This window comes from Tursiops truncatus, chromosome X (genome assembly GCF_011762595.2).
Source record: "Tursiops truncatus isolate mTurTru1 chromosome X, mTurTru1.mat.Y, whole genome shotgun sequence".
Taxonomy (NCBI): Eukaryota; Metazoa; Chordata; class Mammalia; order Artiodactyla; family Delphinidae; genus Tursiops; species Tursiops truncatus.
The window spans coordinates 3,995,153-4,015,521 of NC_047055.1; the positions used below are offsets into that span (position 1 = coordinate 3,995,153).

The 20,369-nt window shown below is 42.3% G+C and overlaps 1 protein-coding gene across 10 annotated transcripts in view; it reads right to left on the reverse strand.

The window, feature by feature from the left end:
• MTM1 (myotubularin 1) overlaps positions 1–20,369 on the reverse strand; it is a 98,597-nt gene that overhangs the window by 19,385 nt on the left and 58,843 nt on the right. For 9 of the 10 annotated variants that reach the window (XM_019939286.3, XM_019939287.3, XM_073798773.1 and 6 more), the window contains 4 exons: positions 11,338–11,421; positions 8,954–9,103; positions 4,171–4,359; positions 189–374 (listed from right to left, as the gene is read on the reverse strand). In XM_019939286.3, the coding sequence (XP_019794845.1) occupies positions 189–374; positions 4,171–4,359; positions 8,954–9,103; positions 11,338–11,421 (609 nt within the window). The remainder of the gene's footprint in view (positions 1–188; positions 375–4,170; positions 4,360–8,953; positions 9,104–11,337; positions 11,422–20,369) is intronic. The other variant, XM_019939288.2, reaches the window with a different exon arrangement.

Consider the following 20,369-nt stretch of genomic DNA (forward strand, 5'->3'; position numbering starts at 1 on the left):
TTAATTTAGGTAAGCAAATTGTAAAGAAACACAAAATTGTCAAATGTAGAGCTACATACAACAAATATTTTCTCTCTCGCTGTTCAGTTTTTTTTTAAATTTAAGGAATCAAAAAAATTTCCTGATCCACTAAACCATTACTTTCTTTTTTTATATATGTGTATCTTTTTTCAAAAAAATATACTTGCCTTGATATGTTCCAACCAGTGAGTAGATTCTAAACTGGACAACCAGTGGGATTCTTCCACATTAGGATAAACAATGTCTTTGACTTTCTTCAGAGATTCCCGCATGACATGAATGTTATGAATGTCTAAGAAGAAAAGTTCGGCGTTATGATACGCATCATCACTTTCATATCCTCCTCCTGTCGCCTAAGAAACAATAAGATACACAAAACAGTAAGTTGGGTTTTCTATTGCTTCAGTAACTTACACAAATATTTCAAAGGTTATTGGTCCTCCAAATCTCAACCTAAGAACTTGCAACTTAGATACGATAATTGATGTGACCCGACTTCCTATCTGACGCTAGGCGTCAACAACATTAGTCACACTTTGAGCTAGGGAAAAAAGACGGTGAGTTGGCAATTTCCGGAGGATCTGTATTTGTGAGAAAAAATCATTTTCAAAATGTTCTATAATTACTAGCTCTTCTTCTGGATCTGGAAAGGCAAGAGCAGGTTCTGAATGGTCGTTGTCTTCCATCGGATTTTAACAGTACTCTTCAGGGGCAGGCTCCCATGGGACTGGACGGGCTAGAGGAAAACGACAGGCTTTGGAGACAGATAGACCCAGGTCGATAGCTCAGTTTCAGCCCCTCTTTGCTGTGTGATCTGGGGCAAGGCACTTAACCTCTCTGCGCCTCAACGCTGTCTCCTGTAGAACAGGGGATAATACTACCTAGGTCTCATAAGATTAAAAGGAGCCAGGCTCTATAACAGCTAACACCAGCCACCATTTAATGATACTGTGATTCTTGCTTTACATAATTTTATCTAACTCTTACAGCAATGCTGCAAGACAGGTATTACTAACTGCATTTTGAAAATGAGAAGAGATGCTATTTAACTACACCCAAAGTCAGAGGTAAGCAGCAGAATTTAAGTCATCTGACTTCACAGCCTGAACCTTTTCTAGTGCCCCATGACTGTCTGTGTGCTATGCAAACACCAGGACAGTGCTGCACGTGGTGGGCCCTGGAGGGACAAAAGGTTTCAAGGGGGACGAGATGGAGATGGCTACCACCTGCCGTGGCGCCTACCAGCATCCACCCGCTAGGCTGGGCGTCACTTCCCTTTCACAGGGTCGTGAAGATGCCTCTTTTCCACGAAGACAAAAAGAAACACTCTGGCTTTGTTTAGGAACCTGGCTGCATTCTGCTTAATGCTTTAAAATGCCATGGAACGTGTGGCCTCCGGCCTTTTAAGAAAAAGTTAAATTATTCGGGGACCTTCGAAGAAAGCAAGCTGAAATGGAAGGATGCTAATTAACATCATAAAAACATATGAATATGTAAACTCACCAGTAAAGGTAAGTAAACAGTCAAAGCCAAGTTGCACTATCTCGGCAGTGCCCGCAGGTAAAGGACAGACAAGCGACATGCCTGCCATTGCCACGGAATACCTCTTCTCTTTTCATTTACAATTGAAGGAATATAAACTTGTAGCTCGGGACAGAAGGGCCAATACATCCTATGGTTTTTTTCCGGGGTTAGTCACAGAGAAGGTTTCCTGCAGTAGAAGTAAGGCTACCACTTGAACTTCAAACCTGGAGACCTATGTACAAGCCAGAGGCCTTGATCTCCAGAGACTCTAGGTAAGAAATTGTATTTTATTTAGACAGAAATGTGTTTTTAAAGCTTGCTACAAATGGCATCAGTAGTAAGTAGACAATAAACGTTCACTTTGTTTTTAAATAGTTATCAGCTAATGAATCCATACACAAATGGGTCATATTCCCCTCTCCTTGGTTACCCCTACCTCAGGGAATAACACCTTGCAGCTGCCATCAGAGGTCACAACAGAGGTGCACCTATCCCCCTGGCAGTCACTGTTGTGAACTGGATCTGCAAGCCTCTCACACGAGGACACACGTTACCCTCCCACGGACATGTGACCTGTTTCTCTGTACATGTGGTTTGTAAACAGTTAGTGATTTTCAAAGACATTCCTAACTCTGGAGTTTCTTTCGTAGATCACTGAAGATGATAGGAGGAAAAAGTAATAATTCATTGCCAAAGTTTCTGCCAAAAACAGACATTAACACAGTCCTGCTTTAATTCATCACAGGCTGCTGGATCTTATCTGCCTCTAGGTTTCCTTTGTTTGTTTTTTTCTTTAATTTAAAATGGTGCAATGTTGCTTGTTACATACAGGGCTGTAAATTTCTAAATATCCACAAGGGCAGAACAATTAGGTCCAAAGAGGAGAGAATTCAGAAGGGTAAAAATCAATCAGTCAAGCATAGACTGAGTTCCCAAAAGTTCAAATTCCACATCTCTGATTAGTTTTGAAGTTTTCTTTTCAGTTCTCTTCAACAAAAAAGAACCACCCATGTTACCTAGTACAACCACGTACACAGCCTGTTGCTATGGATACAGATGACTAGGAAGACACAGTGGAGGGAGGAGGGGAACCTGAGTGTGTTTTTTTAGAGAATGATGCACAGATCTTTCAAGCCTAGGTTTTTTTGCTTAATTTTTTCCTTCCCTTCATTCCTAAATGGACTAGAAACACAGGCATATTTCCTGAGTGTTAAAAAGGCATTCAAGAATTCTACTGCTACAACAATGAGCTTTAGAGTTAATACAATAAAGTTATTCATTTTATACATTTTATATACTTAAAAAAATTCTTTCTAAGTACCCCATTTTAATGTTATATGATATCTGTTTCAGGCTAAATGTATACATGGAAATACTTCATTTTATACATGTATTCAACTCTGAATTATACCTGAAGGATAGCAGGAACAGAAATATAAAGGTAAGGATAATACAACAAGATATTCATATTTAGACTTAATTTCCTAAATGTTGTGTTACATTTCCTAACCTATTTATCGATTTCACTACCTGATTGCTTTACAAATAATTTCAATATCATTTTCGTCTTGTAAAACAAAACCAACTGCAGTAACAAATACCGGGTCCAAACGTAAATGTGTGAGGTGCACAATCTGTGTGCAAATAATTATGAGTGGAGCCCCACACACACGCCTGTGCAGACAGACATCACAGGGTCCATTTAGGAAGCTACTGAAACTATCTGAGCTGCTTGAGGACTTGTTTTGCTTTCAGGTTCTTGTCTTGTGCTCTGAATAATTGAAGATGCCAGGTAAATGACCTTGGGATAAGCAAAATATTCAAGATGATGAAATTTAAGCCTACATCTGACAAGAAGCCATCCATCTGAAAGGTGGAATGGGGCAGGCCCACTGTGAATACTTATAAGTGACAGCTGGCAATGGGAGAGGGAAAGGGAAAAAAAAACCAAAAAGGTTAAACTGAATGTCAAAGGTATTTCTGAATCTTGGGCCCTGTAGTGCAGGGGCAAACAGCCTTCCACCTTGAGCATCTGCTGAGGAGTCCTGCAGGCAACACTGCCTTGTCATTCAACTTTAGGGGCAGTCTGCATACTCTACTTAAGAAGGCCAAGACGACCCTTGAGACAGATTTCTTTGAAAATATTACCATTATGTGTATAACTGTAAAACTCACATACATGGATCTACTCATTTCTTGGATTGTCTCATATAAATGAGAACACACACTTCTGAGTATGGTGAAGAGAATGCTTAGATAAAGCTACAAATTTAGGATTTTAACAATTACAGCTTCCCACAATCCTCACAGATGCCTCACTAGTGTACACACTGAGAATCACTGTCAACAGCCTAAAGAGCTCCAAAGAGATTCTCTTTCCCAAGTTCACTACAGCTCTAGACTTCTACTTTACCTAAAGCTTATTTTCATTTGGCTTTAATGTATTCAACTTTTAAGATATGTTTTGTGATTAAAACTACTTTCTACCTTCAGTGAACTCGTTTTCCTCTTTAAGCGAAGTTTAATTTAAACCCACATGTTGATACGCCATGGCAACAACCTTCAGGTAAAACACTGCACACGGTACGTAAGGCAAGTTTCTACCATGTCATTAAATATACTTACCTTGTTGGCCACTGCATTTACATTGGGTCTAGCATCATAGATTGTGAGTTTGTTAATTTGTCTATTCGTCTCCCTGATGACGTCGAGATATTTCTCATCATCTTTATTTCGTTTACCACTCATACCAACAAGAGGCTGACTACAACGCATGATGACCGTCTTGTTTTCTGGATGAATCCATGACAGCACCTACGGTTGGTTCAGAAATTTTAAGCTATCGAGAAAGAACCAAATGTCAAAACAATTAAAACTATAAAAAAAAGAGAGCACTAACAATCAGGATGAAGTGAATCTCATTTTGCTGAAACGGGATGCTTGTTCACCTGCCATTTCCACGTGTGCCCAGAAACACACATTTAACGATGATGACTATTCAGAGCCAACGAGAATAACCAGTTGCTTTACTAGTCTTTTCTTAATTCGCACCACATCTAAAAACATTAAATGCTTACCTAAAAATAGTTACATCACTTAAAGGAAACAGAAAGCTTCAGATATTTTATTTCAGTCCTGTAGCTTGCACTGGATTTGTCATCACCCAGAAACAGCTTTAGCAAAAGGTGAGAGGTAAAGAAAACCACCCCTGGTACCTCACACCTGCAGGTCATTTTCCCAACACTCTCAACTCTAGAGTCTAACACAGGGGCTTGAAAACCCAAAGGAAGCAAACAGGATCTCAGGACAGCCAAAGAGCTGCCAGAGTCTCCACAATGAAGCTAGGACGCCCGCCTCCTGGGAGAGCTCTGAGCCTTTACTCAGAATCAACCTTCTCCAATTTTACACACAAGCCCAGCACACTTGCTACCTGGTCTCTCAGTTCATAGCACCTGAGAAACAAGACCTGCAAAAGGAAGCTAAAAATGTAATACAGCAAAAGCTACAGAACTGTCCACTTTCAATGAATGAATGGTTTCATAGATGAATTCTATCTCAATAAAGCTGTTAGAAGAGAAAAATAAAATAAAACTAACAGAAGCTGGAAGGTAAGTGTGGTGGCTGAGTTCACAGCCTCTGTAGCGTCCTTTCCCCCTTTCATCAAATGCGGAGCCACGTGACAGCATGACGCTACTGGGAGGATGAATGGAGAACGCATGTACGAAAACCCATGAAAAGCAGACACAACCCCAGAAGCACAAGTGTTCGAGCTCACTTAATACAAGGCCAAGTACACTGTCGTCTTTGAAGTCACCTCCCCACTATGGCAAATGACGAGCAATGATGTTCATAAAAATCACTGTGTATAATAATGACAACACGTCAGTGAGAAAAGATTATATAATACGAATGAATACTCATTCAATTTAGTCTCGTGCCTGCCAGGGCCCAGTCAAAACACCACTGTGGCCCCCAACTAAGACTCCAAAGGCTCAGGCCTGGGAGGCCTGGGCACAAGTGCTGGCCTCCCTCAACCTCCACTTTCTAATCTACAACATGGAGGTGAGACCTGCCCTGCCCACCTCCTATGGCTTTGCCTCCAAGAGGGAAAAGACGTGAGATCGCTTATAAGTATCTATGTATTTTTAATTTTTTTTAGGTTTATTGACATATACTTGACCTATAACACTATGTAAATTTAAGGTCTACAACATGTTGATTTGATATAAGATCACTCTTTTTTTTAAATTTTATCTATCTATTTATTTAGTTATTTATGGCTGCGTTGGGTTTTCGTCGCTGCACGCAGGCTTTCTCTAGTTGTGGCGAGCGGGGGCTACTCTTCGTTGCAGTGCACAGGCTTCTCACTGCGGTGGTTTCTCTTGTTGCGGAGCACAGGCTCTGGGCATGTGGGCTTCAGCAGTGGAGGCGTGCGGGCTTCAGTAGTTGTGGCATGTGGGCTTCAGTAGTTGTGGCACACGGGCTCAGTAGTTGTGGCTTGCAGGCTCTAGAGTGCTGGCTCAGTAGTTGTGGCGCACAGGCTTAGTTGCTCCACGGCATGTGGGATCTTCCCGGACCAGGGATCGAACCCGTGTCCCCTGCATTGGCAGGCAGATTCTTAACCACTGTGCCACCAGGGAAGTCCCCACTCTTTTCTGGAGAGGCCGCGCTGGGCAGCTTGTGGGATCTTAGTTCCCCAACACAGGGCTGGAACCTGGGCCCTCGGCAGTGAAAGCGTGGAGTCATAACCACTTGACCACCAGGGAATTCCCAATATGAGATCACTTTTAAAAGAGCAAATCGCTGCACATACAAGACAGTTATTATTTGATAAAGACCCTCATCAAGTTTTAAATTTAAATCAGGTCATATGCAAGAAACGGCCCTGTTCCCCGCATGCCCTCCATTCTTCTGCCCTTCTTCTCTCTGCTTGGGAGATTTAAGACTGGAAGCACCAGGCCATGTTAAGAAATGCTATTGTTACGAGTTGTTTCACCTCTTACCTGCTTTTTCTTTTGGGATCTCAACTACCTTTATAAAAAGGATGCTTGCCATACAGATGACCAGGTCCAAGTAATGCAAATATCACAACATCAACTACCGTGAGTGCTTTTAAAGTATATGCTACTATATCAGGCTATTCTTTTTGAAGTTAATATGTAGAAGCCATAAATAATTAAGGATGTACACAAATATTTAGCCACCAAAAGATGTTTATCACAGCACTGTTTATAATAGGAATAGAAAACTGACTGACAGTTTTCTGTCAATCTATACAGTACATCTACACACCGGCACATGAAACAGACAGTCATCGGTGTAGAAAAAGCAGACTGAGACATAAACCACAGAATAATTTTCTTTTTTCCAAATAAAAGGAAGTCTGTGGTTCTCACTAGGTGGCAGTCTCCTTTAGCCTTACCAGTATTTTTATAAATGTCTAAAATAAATATGTATTACTTATATGTTAAAGAATTCGATAACATTAAGACCAACCTGTTTGAGAACAAAGGAGTATGTATCCATTAATGGGAACACTAATACATGTGGATCATTTTGTTATTCAGTGATATTTTATAATACTCTGCATCTTATTTATGGACAACATAACAAGACTGCTTTCTCATCAATGCTTTTTGTATCTTTATATGTTTTTTTTTAAAAAAGAACTGAATATCAAATATTAATGATTTCATATCAAAAGCAAATACATTTCCTGGGTTATAGTCAAGAGTCAGGTGATTAGAAGGTATATCACAAAGAGTACATTATCTATTATTAGATATTATATATATATTTTTTTCGGTACGCGGGCCTCTCGCTGTTGTGGTCTCTCCCGTTGTGGAGCACAGGCTCCGGACGCGCAGGCTCAGCGGCCATGGCTCACGGGCCCAGCCGCTCCGCAGCATGTGGGATCCTCCCAAACTGGGGAACGAACCCGTGTCCCCTGCATCGGCAGGCGGACCCTCAACCACTGTGCCCCCAGGGAAGCCCTATTATTAGATATTATTAAGCATGGTAATCTATAAAAGATAGAGAAGTGATGGAGAGCTTAGCCTTAGTTTTTTTAAGGAAAAATAAATGCAAATTGGCCATCACAAAGTAAGAAGGATCAATAAAATGGCTAAGTAAAAAGCTAAGCATTCTATTTGCTCTACAGTGGGCTCCCATTCACTCAGAACAGGGGGAACAACTGGATCAAGACGGCAGCCTGAGCACAGTGGGCTGGGTTCAGTTGTTTCATTTCCTCTCCTACCCCCAATCCCGTGAAATTCACACACACACACACACACACACACACGCGCGCGCGCATACACACACAGTAGATGTTCAATAAATATTAATTGAATGAAGGAGTGAACAAAGTCAATTCACACTATCCTAGCCCAGTTCTCCTGCGGGTGAGGCATGGATTAGCAAGACAGCTAGCCAGGGCAGGGGTCGAGCACGAGAGGAGCGAAATGGTAATTCTAGCTTCATCAGCACAGTATTCTCGCAAAAGGAGCCAAAGAACATACTTTCAAGTATAATATATATCGTGAAGATACGAAAGGACACTCGTGCTTAGCGAAGCAAGTGCATTAAAAAAGTTACAATTCATATTATGTTGATAGCATAACGAAAGTTTCACACAAATATCCTTTTAGGGACAAAAATGTCTAGACTTGGAAGTTAAAGGCAACGTGACATTAAATCTTAATTGTTCAACCCTTGTTTTTCAAAATCAAACCAAAACAAAATAAGACAATGTACTTATTATGACATGCCCTGGAAATTAACAGAGGGGAAAAATTCTCTAAATTTTTAGCCAACAAGATTTATGGACACAGAGTAGACAGGGTGACTCGTACATAAATATTTAAGAACCAAAGACTAATTTATGAACTAGGTCCAGTGATACCGTAAATATAGTTTGGGATAGTCTGCACCTGACCCCAGGTTGCTAATGGTATGAAGGCAGCTTACAAACGTGATGAGGATAGACAAATCCTAATAAAGGTGGTACGTAAAAGCCTATACTCATAGGCTCCATAACATAGGCTAGTGCACGGTTTCCAGCATAACTCAACCGACATTACCCAGAGCCTAATGCCTGTCAGTTATTGTGCTACGAAGACACAAGCCACAGGGACCCTGTCCTTCCTTCTTCCTTTCCACCTGGTGTTACCTGTACCCTCTCCTGCATAAGAATTACTTGAGTTCATTCTCTGTCCTTGATCGCGAGCTCCTGGAAGGCAGGTGACGTCTTACTTCTTTCCCCATTTGGCCTGCTGCTTTGCACTCAGAGGACACTTGATAATTATTTGTGTGACTGAAATTCCAAAAGAGTGTTTCTTTGAATCATTTGACTACTGTTCTCATGGAAGAAAAGGCACTCCTTACAGAAAACATTAATTGCAGTACTCACTGGAATTCGATTTCGGGATCTAAAAGCTGCAACTCTCCTGAGATCATCATCTGAGGCGCGATATGGAACCACCAAGAGAGCCGGGTAAGTGTCGCACAGTTCATAGCACTTATTAATAAAAGTGATTCTCCAATGGTGATTGGGCAAGCCCTGCAGGAAGAAAGGAAGTCCACGTCAGCACTGATGCTTTCATCTCTGGATCTGGCCTTGGATGGGTCTCCTTTCTTCTTTCGAGCAGAATGTGCGTGTGCCTCTGACAGCGGGGTAGTAACGGTGTACTGATTTATAGTAAGGGAGGCAGATCGATCGATAATCCAGACAATGTAAGAACACAAGACAAAACACTGGCGGGTTCCAGAATTCTAAACTATCGCTGGTAAATACAAATTCTCTTGAACTTGAGATCTTCCTTGATTTCATGTCAAACTTTTCTCTACTACTTGTACAATAAAGAGAAACCCAAGTTCCTGCCCGACCCGTGCAAACCGCCCCACGCCCTAAAGAAAAGTACACTGTGTAATCTTCATCTGTGTCTGATTGAGGGTAAAAAAGCAATCAGGCCGATTCCACTCCCCAGTCGCTTCAACCTGCTCCAAAGTAGAAAGAGGCTGAGCTTATGAAGACATTCACAGAAGGGAAGTAAGGAAAACCCCTCTGGGGAGGCTCATTTCGCCACCTCCTGAGAGTTTCTTCAATCAAGTGGTTTGGGATGGGTGATTGCTCTATGGGCTGTGTGAGAAATACACTCATCTGCATTCTAAGCAGACTGCTAGTGTGACGCGGAAGACACCTCCCATCCTATCGCCTACCCACAAAATTGTAGCTACTGTGGACAAGGTCCAGAGGTGGTGGAATAACTCTCTCCCCATGCTCACAAACACACAAGTACACACACAAAAGTGAGCCATGTGGGTGCTTGCTCTGGGGACGCAAATAGTACCTCATCTTTACGTCTGGCCCTATAGAGCTCGGGCCAGACAGATGAGTCGGATGTCGAGTCCAATTAGAGAGTTACAAGTCCCATCAGAAAGGTATAAGAAAAAAAGATGGAATATAATGGCATTCTAGAACTAAATACCTTCAAGAGTTCATATATGCATGCAAGCTTAAAAACAGGAAGCCCTAAAAAGTAAGTCTTAATATTGTCAATAACACTCAAAAACTAAGGTGCAAATATTTTAATACATAACACTACAGAGGTCTCCAAAACATGCAAGATGTTTTCATGGTCCCTCTTCTGCCTCCACAACTGACCTGGAACAGAGGTTATTAAAATGAGAGGTACACACAGCCTTCGAAAACTCAACAAACTAAATCTGAGTTCCGGAAGCAACAGGACATACTACCGCATACATGTGCTCTAGAGATAAATTCCCACACCCACATCCCTGAGCACCGAATCTTCTTATGAACAGAGGCAAACCACTGATCAAGACTAAACGGGTCACCACAGAGCACTGAGTAGAGTTCCCTGTGCTATAGCTGATTTACTTTGCTGTACAGCAGAAACTAACACAACATTGTAACATAACTATACTCCAATAAAAATTAATTAAAAAAAGAAAAAGGCTACACCGGGAAGTCAACCCAGGTGCCTGGTAGTGGAAGTGGTGGCTAGAAGGTTCTTCTCAAGTCTAGGGTTCTACGATTTTACTTTACATTCACTGGCTTGATTTGATTCTCAAACCTCATTCAACAAAACTTCCCAATTACTTTATGAGCTTTGTAGAACGAGAATTATGAAAAACCTCATCACAAAACTCCTAACTGTCCTATGATTTGGTTACAGCAGAGGTCAAAGTGTAGCTGTTGCAGAGAGACCTTTGCCCCGAACAGCAACAATACACGAAGCCTCCCGCTTTATTATTGCAAGTAAACATGCATGTGGGTGAAGTTTACTAAGACAGCAGTAAAGGCAATTCTCATACACATTCATCAAAGCATTCTTGGAAAAGTCATTACAGGAAAACAGTTCTAATTCATTTGAATCTTTAAACTGAAATGAATATAACAGAAATCTAACTGCCAGTAATACTTAGGCTCCCAAATACATACATCATGACATCAACTCCTGAGTAGTAAGGTACAGAAGTCTGGCTTCTCTAGACTCTGAGTATTTGATTCATTTCATGGACAACAATATAATGGATGTTCTTCGCGTAGCGGAAGGAAAGAGAACTTAGCCATGCAGCCTCTAGTGCAGCTTGAACGTGGCCCTGGGATGAGCCTGTAGGTTCCACAGTACTAGAATGAGCCATATTATACCACTGCCAGGAAAAATTTATTTAGCAAGGGTGTTACTGATACTCAAAGAGCGTGACTGATGGCATATCATCACCAGGCAGGTTTGAGATTCCCCACATCTACAGTATCTACTGACTTACCTGCCTTCTGTATTCTTCAACTGGATTATAAACCATCCATCCATCCACGTCAAACTTTTCTTCATTTAAAAATGCAAATATTGGCTAGAAAAGGCAAAAAAAAGAGAAAGAATTTCAAGTTCAGTGTAAAGGAACTAATACTCTATTAATACTACATCCTTTGATTTTTTTTTTTTACTAGATTTGCCTACCATGAAATCACAACCCCAACTGAGACTTTTAAGCAAGAAATAACAGTGAAAAATTTAGACTAGACTTACACTACCTTCTATCTTGATTAACAATTGTATACTTTTGAGACCGCAATTTTCTATGGCTACAAACATCTCTTTTGGTGTTTTTTTTTTTAAATGCTGCTGCACAAAACTCAGATTTCCAGACCCAAAAATGCCTATCAGTTTTAAGCAGTATTAGCAATCGACGGGTAAAAGACACTAAAATATAAAAGAAAAAGAAAAGCAATGATTATTAAATAGTGCAACTGTCTCAAAAGGGACCAGTGGTGTGTTAATCCATTAAGAAAGTGACAGAACGTTAAGAAAATTCTTAATTAACTGTTCTCTGTGAATTCGGAATCGATGCCCTGATCTCTGAAACAACAGGCCTCAGGCCTCTCACCTCTTCTCTATGCTCACTCTCAAGGTGACACTGATGAATTTCAGGGCTTTGAATACCATCCATACCCTGGCGACTCCTAAATATCTATCGCCCTCCAGCCCCACTGTGATCTGCAGACTTGGCCACTGCCGCCGGAGGACTGCAACGTTCACAACTCCTCCCAGTCTCCCCATTTCAGCAGATGACAGCGCCATCCTTCACACTGATTGAACCCCAAACCTTAGCATTATCCTCATCACCTCACTGCTACCACCCTGGTGCAAGGCTCTGCCATCTCCACTTGGATTATAATAACACCTCCTAACTGGTCCTCTGCTTTCATCTTTACCTCTAAAGTCAGAGTAATTGTGTCACAACCTAAGCCAGGTCAAATCCTTCCCTTGCCCCAAATCCTCCTGTGGCTTTCCATCTCACTTTGGGTAAAAGTGGAAGTACTTGCCACCTGGCTATGTCCCCCACCACGTCTCTGCTGTTCCTCTCGCTCAATCCATTCCAGCCACGCTTTCGGTGCCGCTCCCGGAAAGCAACAAGCGTGCACCAATCTCAGGGCCTTTGCACCTGCTGTTCCACTTGTCTGGAATCCTTTGCCCTCATGGTTTCCTCCCTTACTTCTTTCACATCTCTGCGCAAATGTAACCTTAATCAGTGAGCCTTTCTCTGACACATGTTCCTCCACAACAGGACCACCGATTCTCCTTCCCATTTTATTTCCATCACTTATGACCATTTGACCTATATTTATTTATTTGTTACTGTTGGACCCCTACCGTCCTCCCTCCTAGACCACGGGCTCCATGAAGGCAGACACTTGCTTTTTTCCCACCCTGGATCCCCAGTAACCAGAATGCTGTCTGGCCTGTGTAGGTGGAATACATATTTGTTGACCGAATGAGGACGGGAAGCATTATACAGCCCCTGCTCAAGCGCTTTCTCTGGAGGCACTTTTCCTCTAAGTATCTTCCTTCCACCCATTTTCCTGTTATCAGCCTGTGGCCTCCAATGCTAGTGTTCCCCCGACCCCAACGTTACAGAGAACTTCTGGTAAAGCATCAGTTAGCGGCAACGGTTTTCTGTACTTAAGTGGCAAGAGGTTTAAGGTGAAAACTGATCAAGATCATGCTCTCCGGACTGCCTTCTTGAACTTTCCAAAGCGTGTGGCACCCTCAGCAGGTCTCAACTCTGGCAGCACTAGGCCCGAGCGCTGTGTATTCTGTGACCGCACATTAGCAATGCCGCTGACCTAGCTATGAAATTGAGGCTTTAGGCTGACGGGGAATCCACAGGAATACTTAGTTATTCAGTACTCCCGGGGAAAACAAGTGATTGCCGTTAACTGAAGTTCAATTCAGAGACAGAGGGACTTCTGGTGCAAAGAGCACTAAAATGTATAGCATGCTTCTCTGTCCATACACGGAACCTACAGAACATGTCCAAGCATCCTCCTGGTGACATCTGAGCACGGGATACTGCCCTGGTCAGTACCTGGCCCGGGTAAATACTCAATACTGCTGAACCTTGTACTGGTGACATACTTGTAGATGATGTAAGGCTGCACTGTCACTCACTTTAGAAGAAAACCTAGAATCTGCTTTCTTGAAATAAGTTCCTGATCTCAACGTGAGTTTTGTTCATTTTTCCGTTTTTAGCTATTTGCATCTTTCCCATGAAACTCAAGCAAATATGGTGTCCTTTTAAGAAGAAAGAATAAAATTGTTCACTCAGAGGCCAAATAAACTTTCTCTCCAGAAAAACCATCATGTGTCTTAATGCCCAGAGTGTCCTCTGACTTGCCGGCAGCATTTTCAATGTAACTTTCTATTTCTCAATCACTATAAAGCAACTCCTTCTTTGCTTCAAATATCTATCCTCTTGCGTCTTACATTAAAATTACCAGTAAGTGTAATCTAAGTATACAAAACTGTTATCATCAGAAGATAAAGTTCTATAGCTCAAACCAAAATTATGCCCATAATTTCTTTAATGTCTGAAAATAATTCATATAAAAGAATTGTCATTAATATGGGAATGATAGTGTCCTCAAGGTAGCGACCTACCAGGTGGCCTTTCTCATGAAATCAGTCTGCAGTGACACTGAGTGATGTCCAGATATATAGGACGAGTGCATGACTGGCATCCTTTACCTGGGAAACGCGCCTATGGGAACTCTATGACGGACAGAGCTTCCAGGAGACTCTTTTATTTTATTTTATTTTATTTTTGCGGTTCGCGGGCCTCTCACTGTCGCGGCCTCTCCCGTTGCGGAGCACAGGCTCCGGACGCGCAGGCTCAGCGGCCATGGTTCACGGGCCCAGCCGCTCCAGGACATGCGGGATCCTCCCGGACCAGGGCACGAACCCACGTCCCCTGCATCGGCAGGCGGACTCTCAACCACTGCGCCACCAGGGAAGCCCACCAGGAGACTCTTGATGCTAAGAGCCAGACCTCAAATATTTCAGGCAAGTTTATGAATCAAATAACAGCCAGATAGTTCTTGCCATGAATACGTATCAACACATCTAACATTGAACTGGAGCTTAAGGTGGAAAAGACCAGGTGCTCAAGCCAATATTTTAATCATCCAAATAAATCAGCTTACAATTACAAGAAAACGTTTCTTTAAAAAAGCATTACTTGTTAGTTTTTAAAGGAAAACACAATGTAAACACTAAGCTGTCATTAACTCCTTGGCTCTATTGAAGCAAGCGTCCTACCAGAACCAACACTGACAGTTTCTAAAGTTGAACGTACAGGACTTACTTCCCAGATATTTCAATTTTTACCTTATTTCCCTTAAAGATTCAGATAAGAGAACAAAGCAAGACTTAAAACACAAGCTCTCAATAGACTAACATAAAGGTGGATTATTACAAAAAACTTAAAACTACTAAGCATCAAAGCAAGGACAACAGAACCCATTCATCTATATCTCATTATTAAAAAGTACAAAATTCCCTACAAGTGGTTACTTGTTACAAGGCTAATTACAGCTCTTGCCTGGAAATTGTTAAAACCTAAAGTTAGCAGGTTACGTGTCTTGAGGTTTATGGCTGTCCTTTATTTTCTTACAGACTCGCAGTTTTTAAAGCTTTGAGTCTTTTAGAACTTGATCTGCGGATTGACGTTTTCCGGTTGTTCCTAACCACACCGCTGGGTCCGTAGGGACCCTGGTTGGGAAACACAAGTGCCACAGAGGGAACTGCTTCTAGAGACTCTCCCTCCTGAGGGCACGCAGGGAGTCAGGTTCGCCAAGTGGGTGATGACGTGCCCTCGGTGACCCCGTCCCCGCACCCATTTTGCTTCACGGCCTGTGCAGAACCCCAGAAGGATTCAGTCCCAGCTCAGCAAAGCCCCGGGGCAGAGGATGGTTTGCCGAAGGTCAGCGTTCAGCGGGCACTTCCAGAAGCCCTCCTGGCTTTCTCCTGGGGCCCGGGCCCTGCCTCGCCTCTGCCTCGGCACCCTGGGGTGGGGAGCACTTCCCCACCGTGCCAGGCACTGCCAGTGCCCCGGCTCGCCCCGCTGAACCAGAACCTCCAGGGGGTGATGCCCTGATCCTCAAGGGCCACGGAATACTCCAGAACACGTGGGAATCTTGCCTGGGGGTTCTGTGTGGCCAAGCTTTGGGGGGCTGCTTTACTTTTCTTAAGTGATTTTGCAATAATTATAGATATATGAGAAGTTGCAGAGAAACGTACAGGGAAGGCCCATGCACCCTTCACCCAGCCTCCCCAATGTGAGCATCTTGCATAACCGGAGCCCAGCTTCAAAGCTGGGAAACCGACATCAGAAAACAGACACACTCAAGTGCTCGCCCCTGGCTTCAAGTGAGCAGGTCTTCCTTTAGTTGGCTCTGTATGAATACTTGGGCATTTCACCAATTCAGATTCCTACTAGTCAAGAGATACCATGCATGGAGCGCATGGAGACTTGAGAGGAAAAAAGGACAAAAAAAAAAAGGAATCCTGTGCATTTTTTCCAGGATTAAGAATAGCACAATGTAACATTTGAAAAATGTTAAAGGACAAAGTTGAGATGAAAATCTCCAATTTCACACTAGAGATAAAAACAGCTCTGACAAAGAGAATGTAACTTGTCTTTTTAATTTAGCTACACTTATCACTGTTATGTCTTGTGGGAGCAAACATCTGAAATGACAGCAGATTTTAGCTTTCACTTAATTAGCCCTTATTTTTAAATGGCACTTATATAAAGATGCACTGCCTTGCTTTAAACATCTAGATTGGATTTATTCTTACTGACTAGAATCTATAAATAATGAGTGATTCATGAGTTTCCTTCTTTGGGGAGGGAGAACTGTCTGTCACCGAATTAGGATTCCCTGATCTCACGATGGCCCCTCATGGACAGCCTCTTCTCCCAAAGGCTTGTCAACAATGTCGTGTCTCAGAAGTGGATGTTTGAGAGTTAGATTTATAGAAATTAAAGATCATTTAATAGGGAGACAGTCACAGAAGAAAACAATTTTCCCAGTATTGAGGAAAATAAATTGATAAGCTATGTAGATGCAATAGTGCTTTCAAATGCTGCTGCCACCACACAAAGGCATGGTCATCAGTGGACACGATTTACTACATCTCTGAAGACCTAGCCTTAAAAATTCAGGAAACTGGTCACTAACTCTTTCCTGATAGAATTTTGGAATGTTTGAACAGGAATCTAAGTGAGCATTTTTTTCTAATTTGATTCCTGAAATTCGCCTTTTTCAAAGCTTCCATCTACCACTGAAGGAAGCAGCTATGTAAAATTATCTCATTTTCATCTTTTAGATTACACTTAAGAAATAAGACCCCTTCGTCTAAGAAAAATAATTCTTTCACTCAGGTTAGGAGAAAAAGTCCAAAATTTTAAGGAAGAACCATAGGAGGTGCTGAAACTTGGCAGAGTTCATAATTGTAAGTAACAGCTTCATGCTAGATAGGGATTTCAGCCTCTTTTCACACGACTTGACATAGTTAATTCATACAACTGCATCAAAAGTAATTTCATCCAAAAATCTGACAAAAGGCTCATAGGTCAAAAAGCAACTTGCTTGTCCTATTTCTACCACTTTCCCTGGAGAAAATGGCTTTAATATTCTTGAGTCACCCTTACCTTCATATATAAATGTACATATTCATTTTTTCAGGAAAGGACTACAAAAGGACATTTGAAATGTCATTTGAAAGCATTTTAGAAAAAGGACATTCTTTACTACTTGGCCACAGTCATAATCATTTAAGGCTGACATTTCTCAGGGTTCATCCACTGCACCCCGATTCTCACTGTAATTCTCTCTCCCGGCAATTTTAGTCGCATCGATGAAAATGCCGATGATCACAGCTGGTCTCCCAAATAAACCTCTCCCCAGGCCAGAGCTCCAGGTCTTCGTAGCCACCAGCCCCCCAAATAGCCATACTTGGTTGTCCCACAGACACCTGCAACTCAGCACAGCCAAAATGGAACTTGCCCTCTCTGCCTCACTCCCCTCCTATGTTCCCCATCTTGACCACTGGTCCCACCATCGACCTGTTTATCCAGGCTTGGTTCTTCCCTCTTTATCATCCCATCCCCCCTCGTAAGTATAACCAGTCAATCAACAAATTCTACTGATCTTATCTTCTAGGAACATTCTCAAATCCATTCTCTCCTGTCCCTGTCCATTGCCCCATTTCAGGGACTCACGATCATACACCAAGGCAACTAGCAAACACCCCCAGAAATGGACTACTGCCCCTCTCTATCTACTCCGCATGCTGCAGCCCAAGGAATCTTTTTGAAACAGAAATCTAATCATGCGACTTTCCTGCCTAAACCCCTTTAACGGCTCCCCTCACCTTCAAATAAAAAATGAAACTTCTTGGTGGGGCACATTAGGCTCTGCCACCCTCACACGGACACCAACTCCTGGACTCTAATCAGCGTGTGGGGGTCAGCCTGTGTCCAGCCCCTGGACAGCTGCACATACTGTCCCAGCACGCTCATCTTTCAGGATTGGCCCCCTCTAGGAAGCCCTCCTCGGCACCAACCCACTGACTTTCCCCTCTCCTGACACCCTGTGTATCTGTATCTGTATTGTATGCATTTGTTCGTCCACATCACCCAGGAAAACTGTGCTCCCTCTGGGGACAGGGAGTGGGTATCAGCTCCAGCTCCAGCGCGCGGCTGTAATGTAGGCATCGTCTAAATGTCTGCTGACCAAGACTAGGGATGAAAGGAATGAAAAAGAGAAGGAACAAAAAGGGGCTTGCCCTACCAGACATTACATCTTACAAAGCCTTGATAGTCACAAGACTGTTACTGGTGCATGAAGAGTGATTGATGCGTGAAATAAAACATTCAGAAATAAAACCAAATACAGAGAGGAATTTGGTGTGTGATAAAGGTGGTATTTCAAACCAGTGGATTGGTCTTCAAATGATGTTGCAGTAAAAGGGGGAGAAAGAGTTGGATCCCTATCTTACAAGGCAACCCCAGATAAATTCCAAATTGCTCAAACATTTACACGTTTAAAAGGAAATTAAAGTATTAGAGGAACATGGGATAATTTTTTTATAACTCTGACTGGGGAAGACCTTCCTACCCGGGATGTAAAACCCAGAAGCTATAAAAGAGAAGTGTGCAGAAAAGGGTTAACCTAGCAGGTCTGAGACTGCTGTCCTTACAGAGGCCTGTGGCATGGCTGGCCCCTGGCTGGCAACGGGGAACCTGGATTTTGGGAGAGTGCCCACCACTCCTTAACTGATAAGAGTTTAAGTTTACGGCACCTAAAATGTTTATACCAACAACGTGCTTTAAGTCGAACCCCTGCCTTCCTTCTGGGACTCTGAAAGTTTGGTATGTGCTAGGCAGAGGGTGTCTACGTGACCAGCCCCCTGGTTGGCAACACTTCCCATGGGTTGTCACAACTTGCTACTGTAGGATTTAAGTGTGTCCAGGTTTCCCCCCAACATCGCCCCACGCACCTTTTCCTTTTGCTGCTTTTGCTCTGTATCCCTTTGCTGTATTAAATCATACTTGTGAGTATGACTATATGTTGAGTCCTGTGAATTCTCCTAAGGAATCTGAACTTGGGAGTGGGCTTAGGGACCCCCATCTCTCTCTCTCTCTCTCTCTCTCTCTCTCTCTCTCTCTCTCACACACACACACACACACACACACACACAAAATCGATAAATTCTACCAAATAAGTATTTTTAAAATTCTCCACAGCAAAAGCCACCATAAGAAAAGTCAAAAGATAAATGGGAAAAATATTTACAATTCATAAAGAGTTCCTACAACTAACAACAACAAAAAAGACCAAAATCCCAAAAGAAAATGGGCAGAAGCCAAAGAGAATGAAGAAACAGAAATACAAATAGCTCAAACCAAAAGATACTCAATTTCACTCAAATAGGATAAATACAAAATAAAACTAGGAATCTACATTTTCACCTATTAGATTAGCAAAGATCAAACAGTTAGAAGGTATACTGGATTGGTGTGGTAGGCAGAATAACGGTCCCCCAAAGATGTCCATGTCCTAATCCCTGGTACCTGTGTTATGTTATCCTACACAGCAAAGAGGAATTAGGTTGCAGGTGGAATTAAGATTTCTAATCGACTGACATTAAGATAGGCTCTGAAGACGGAGGGAGAGGCCATGAGCCAAGGAACACGGTGGCTTCTAAAAGCTGAAAAATGGGTCTCACGGGCTAAAATCAAGAGCCTCCAGAAGGAACACAGCCACGCTGAGACCTTGATTTTAGCCCGTGAGACCCATTTTGGATTTCTGAACTCCAGAACTGTAAGATGACAGACTCGTGTTTTTAGAAGTCACTACGTTTGTGATAATTTGTTACAGCAGCTATAGGAAACTAAGACAGTTGGAGAGGATGTCTGGAAACAGGCACTCTGACACACTGCATGTGGGAGTGAAAGCCAGTACCTCTTCCGTAAAGGGGAACTTGGCAATATCAGTAATTCCACTTCTAAGAATTTATCGTACAACATACGTGAACACGTACAAAATGATGTTTATGCTAGGTTATCCATTGCAGTAGTTTGTATAATAGAAAATGATTGGAAATGATGTCAATATCCATCAACAGAGGATTAAATAAAGTATGATACAGTCAACAGAATATTGTGCAGTCATTAACAGAGTGCAGAAGCCCACGTGGTGAATTTAAAAAGCAAGGTATGGAAGGGCATATGTAGCATGCTCCATTAGGGTCCAAGGAGGAAGGACTATAAATAACAACTTGCCTGCATATGCCTAAATATCACTAGTTGTCTGTGAGGAGGGGAATGGCATGGCTGAAGGGTGCTGGGAGGGAGTTATTTTTACTATTTTTACTGTTGTGGTTAGTTGGGCCTACTACAATATAACAAGATACCACAGACTGTGTGGCTTAGAACAATAAACTATTTCTCAC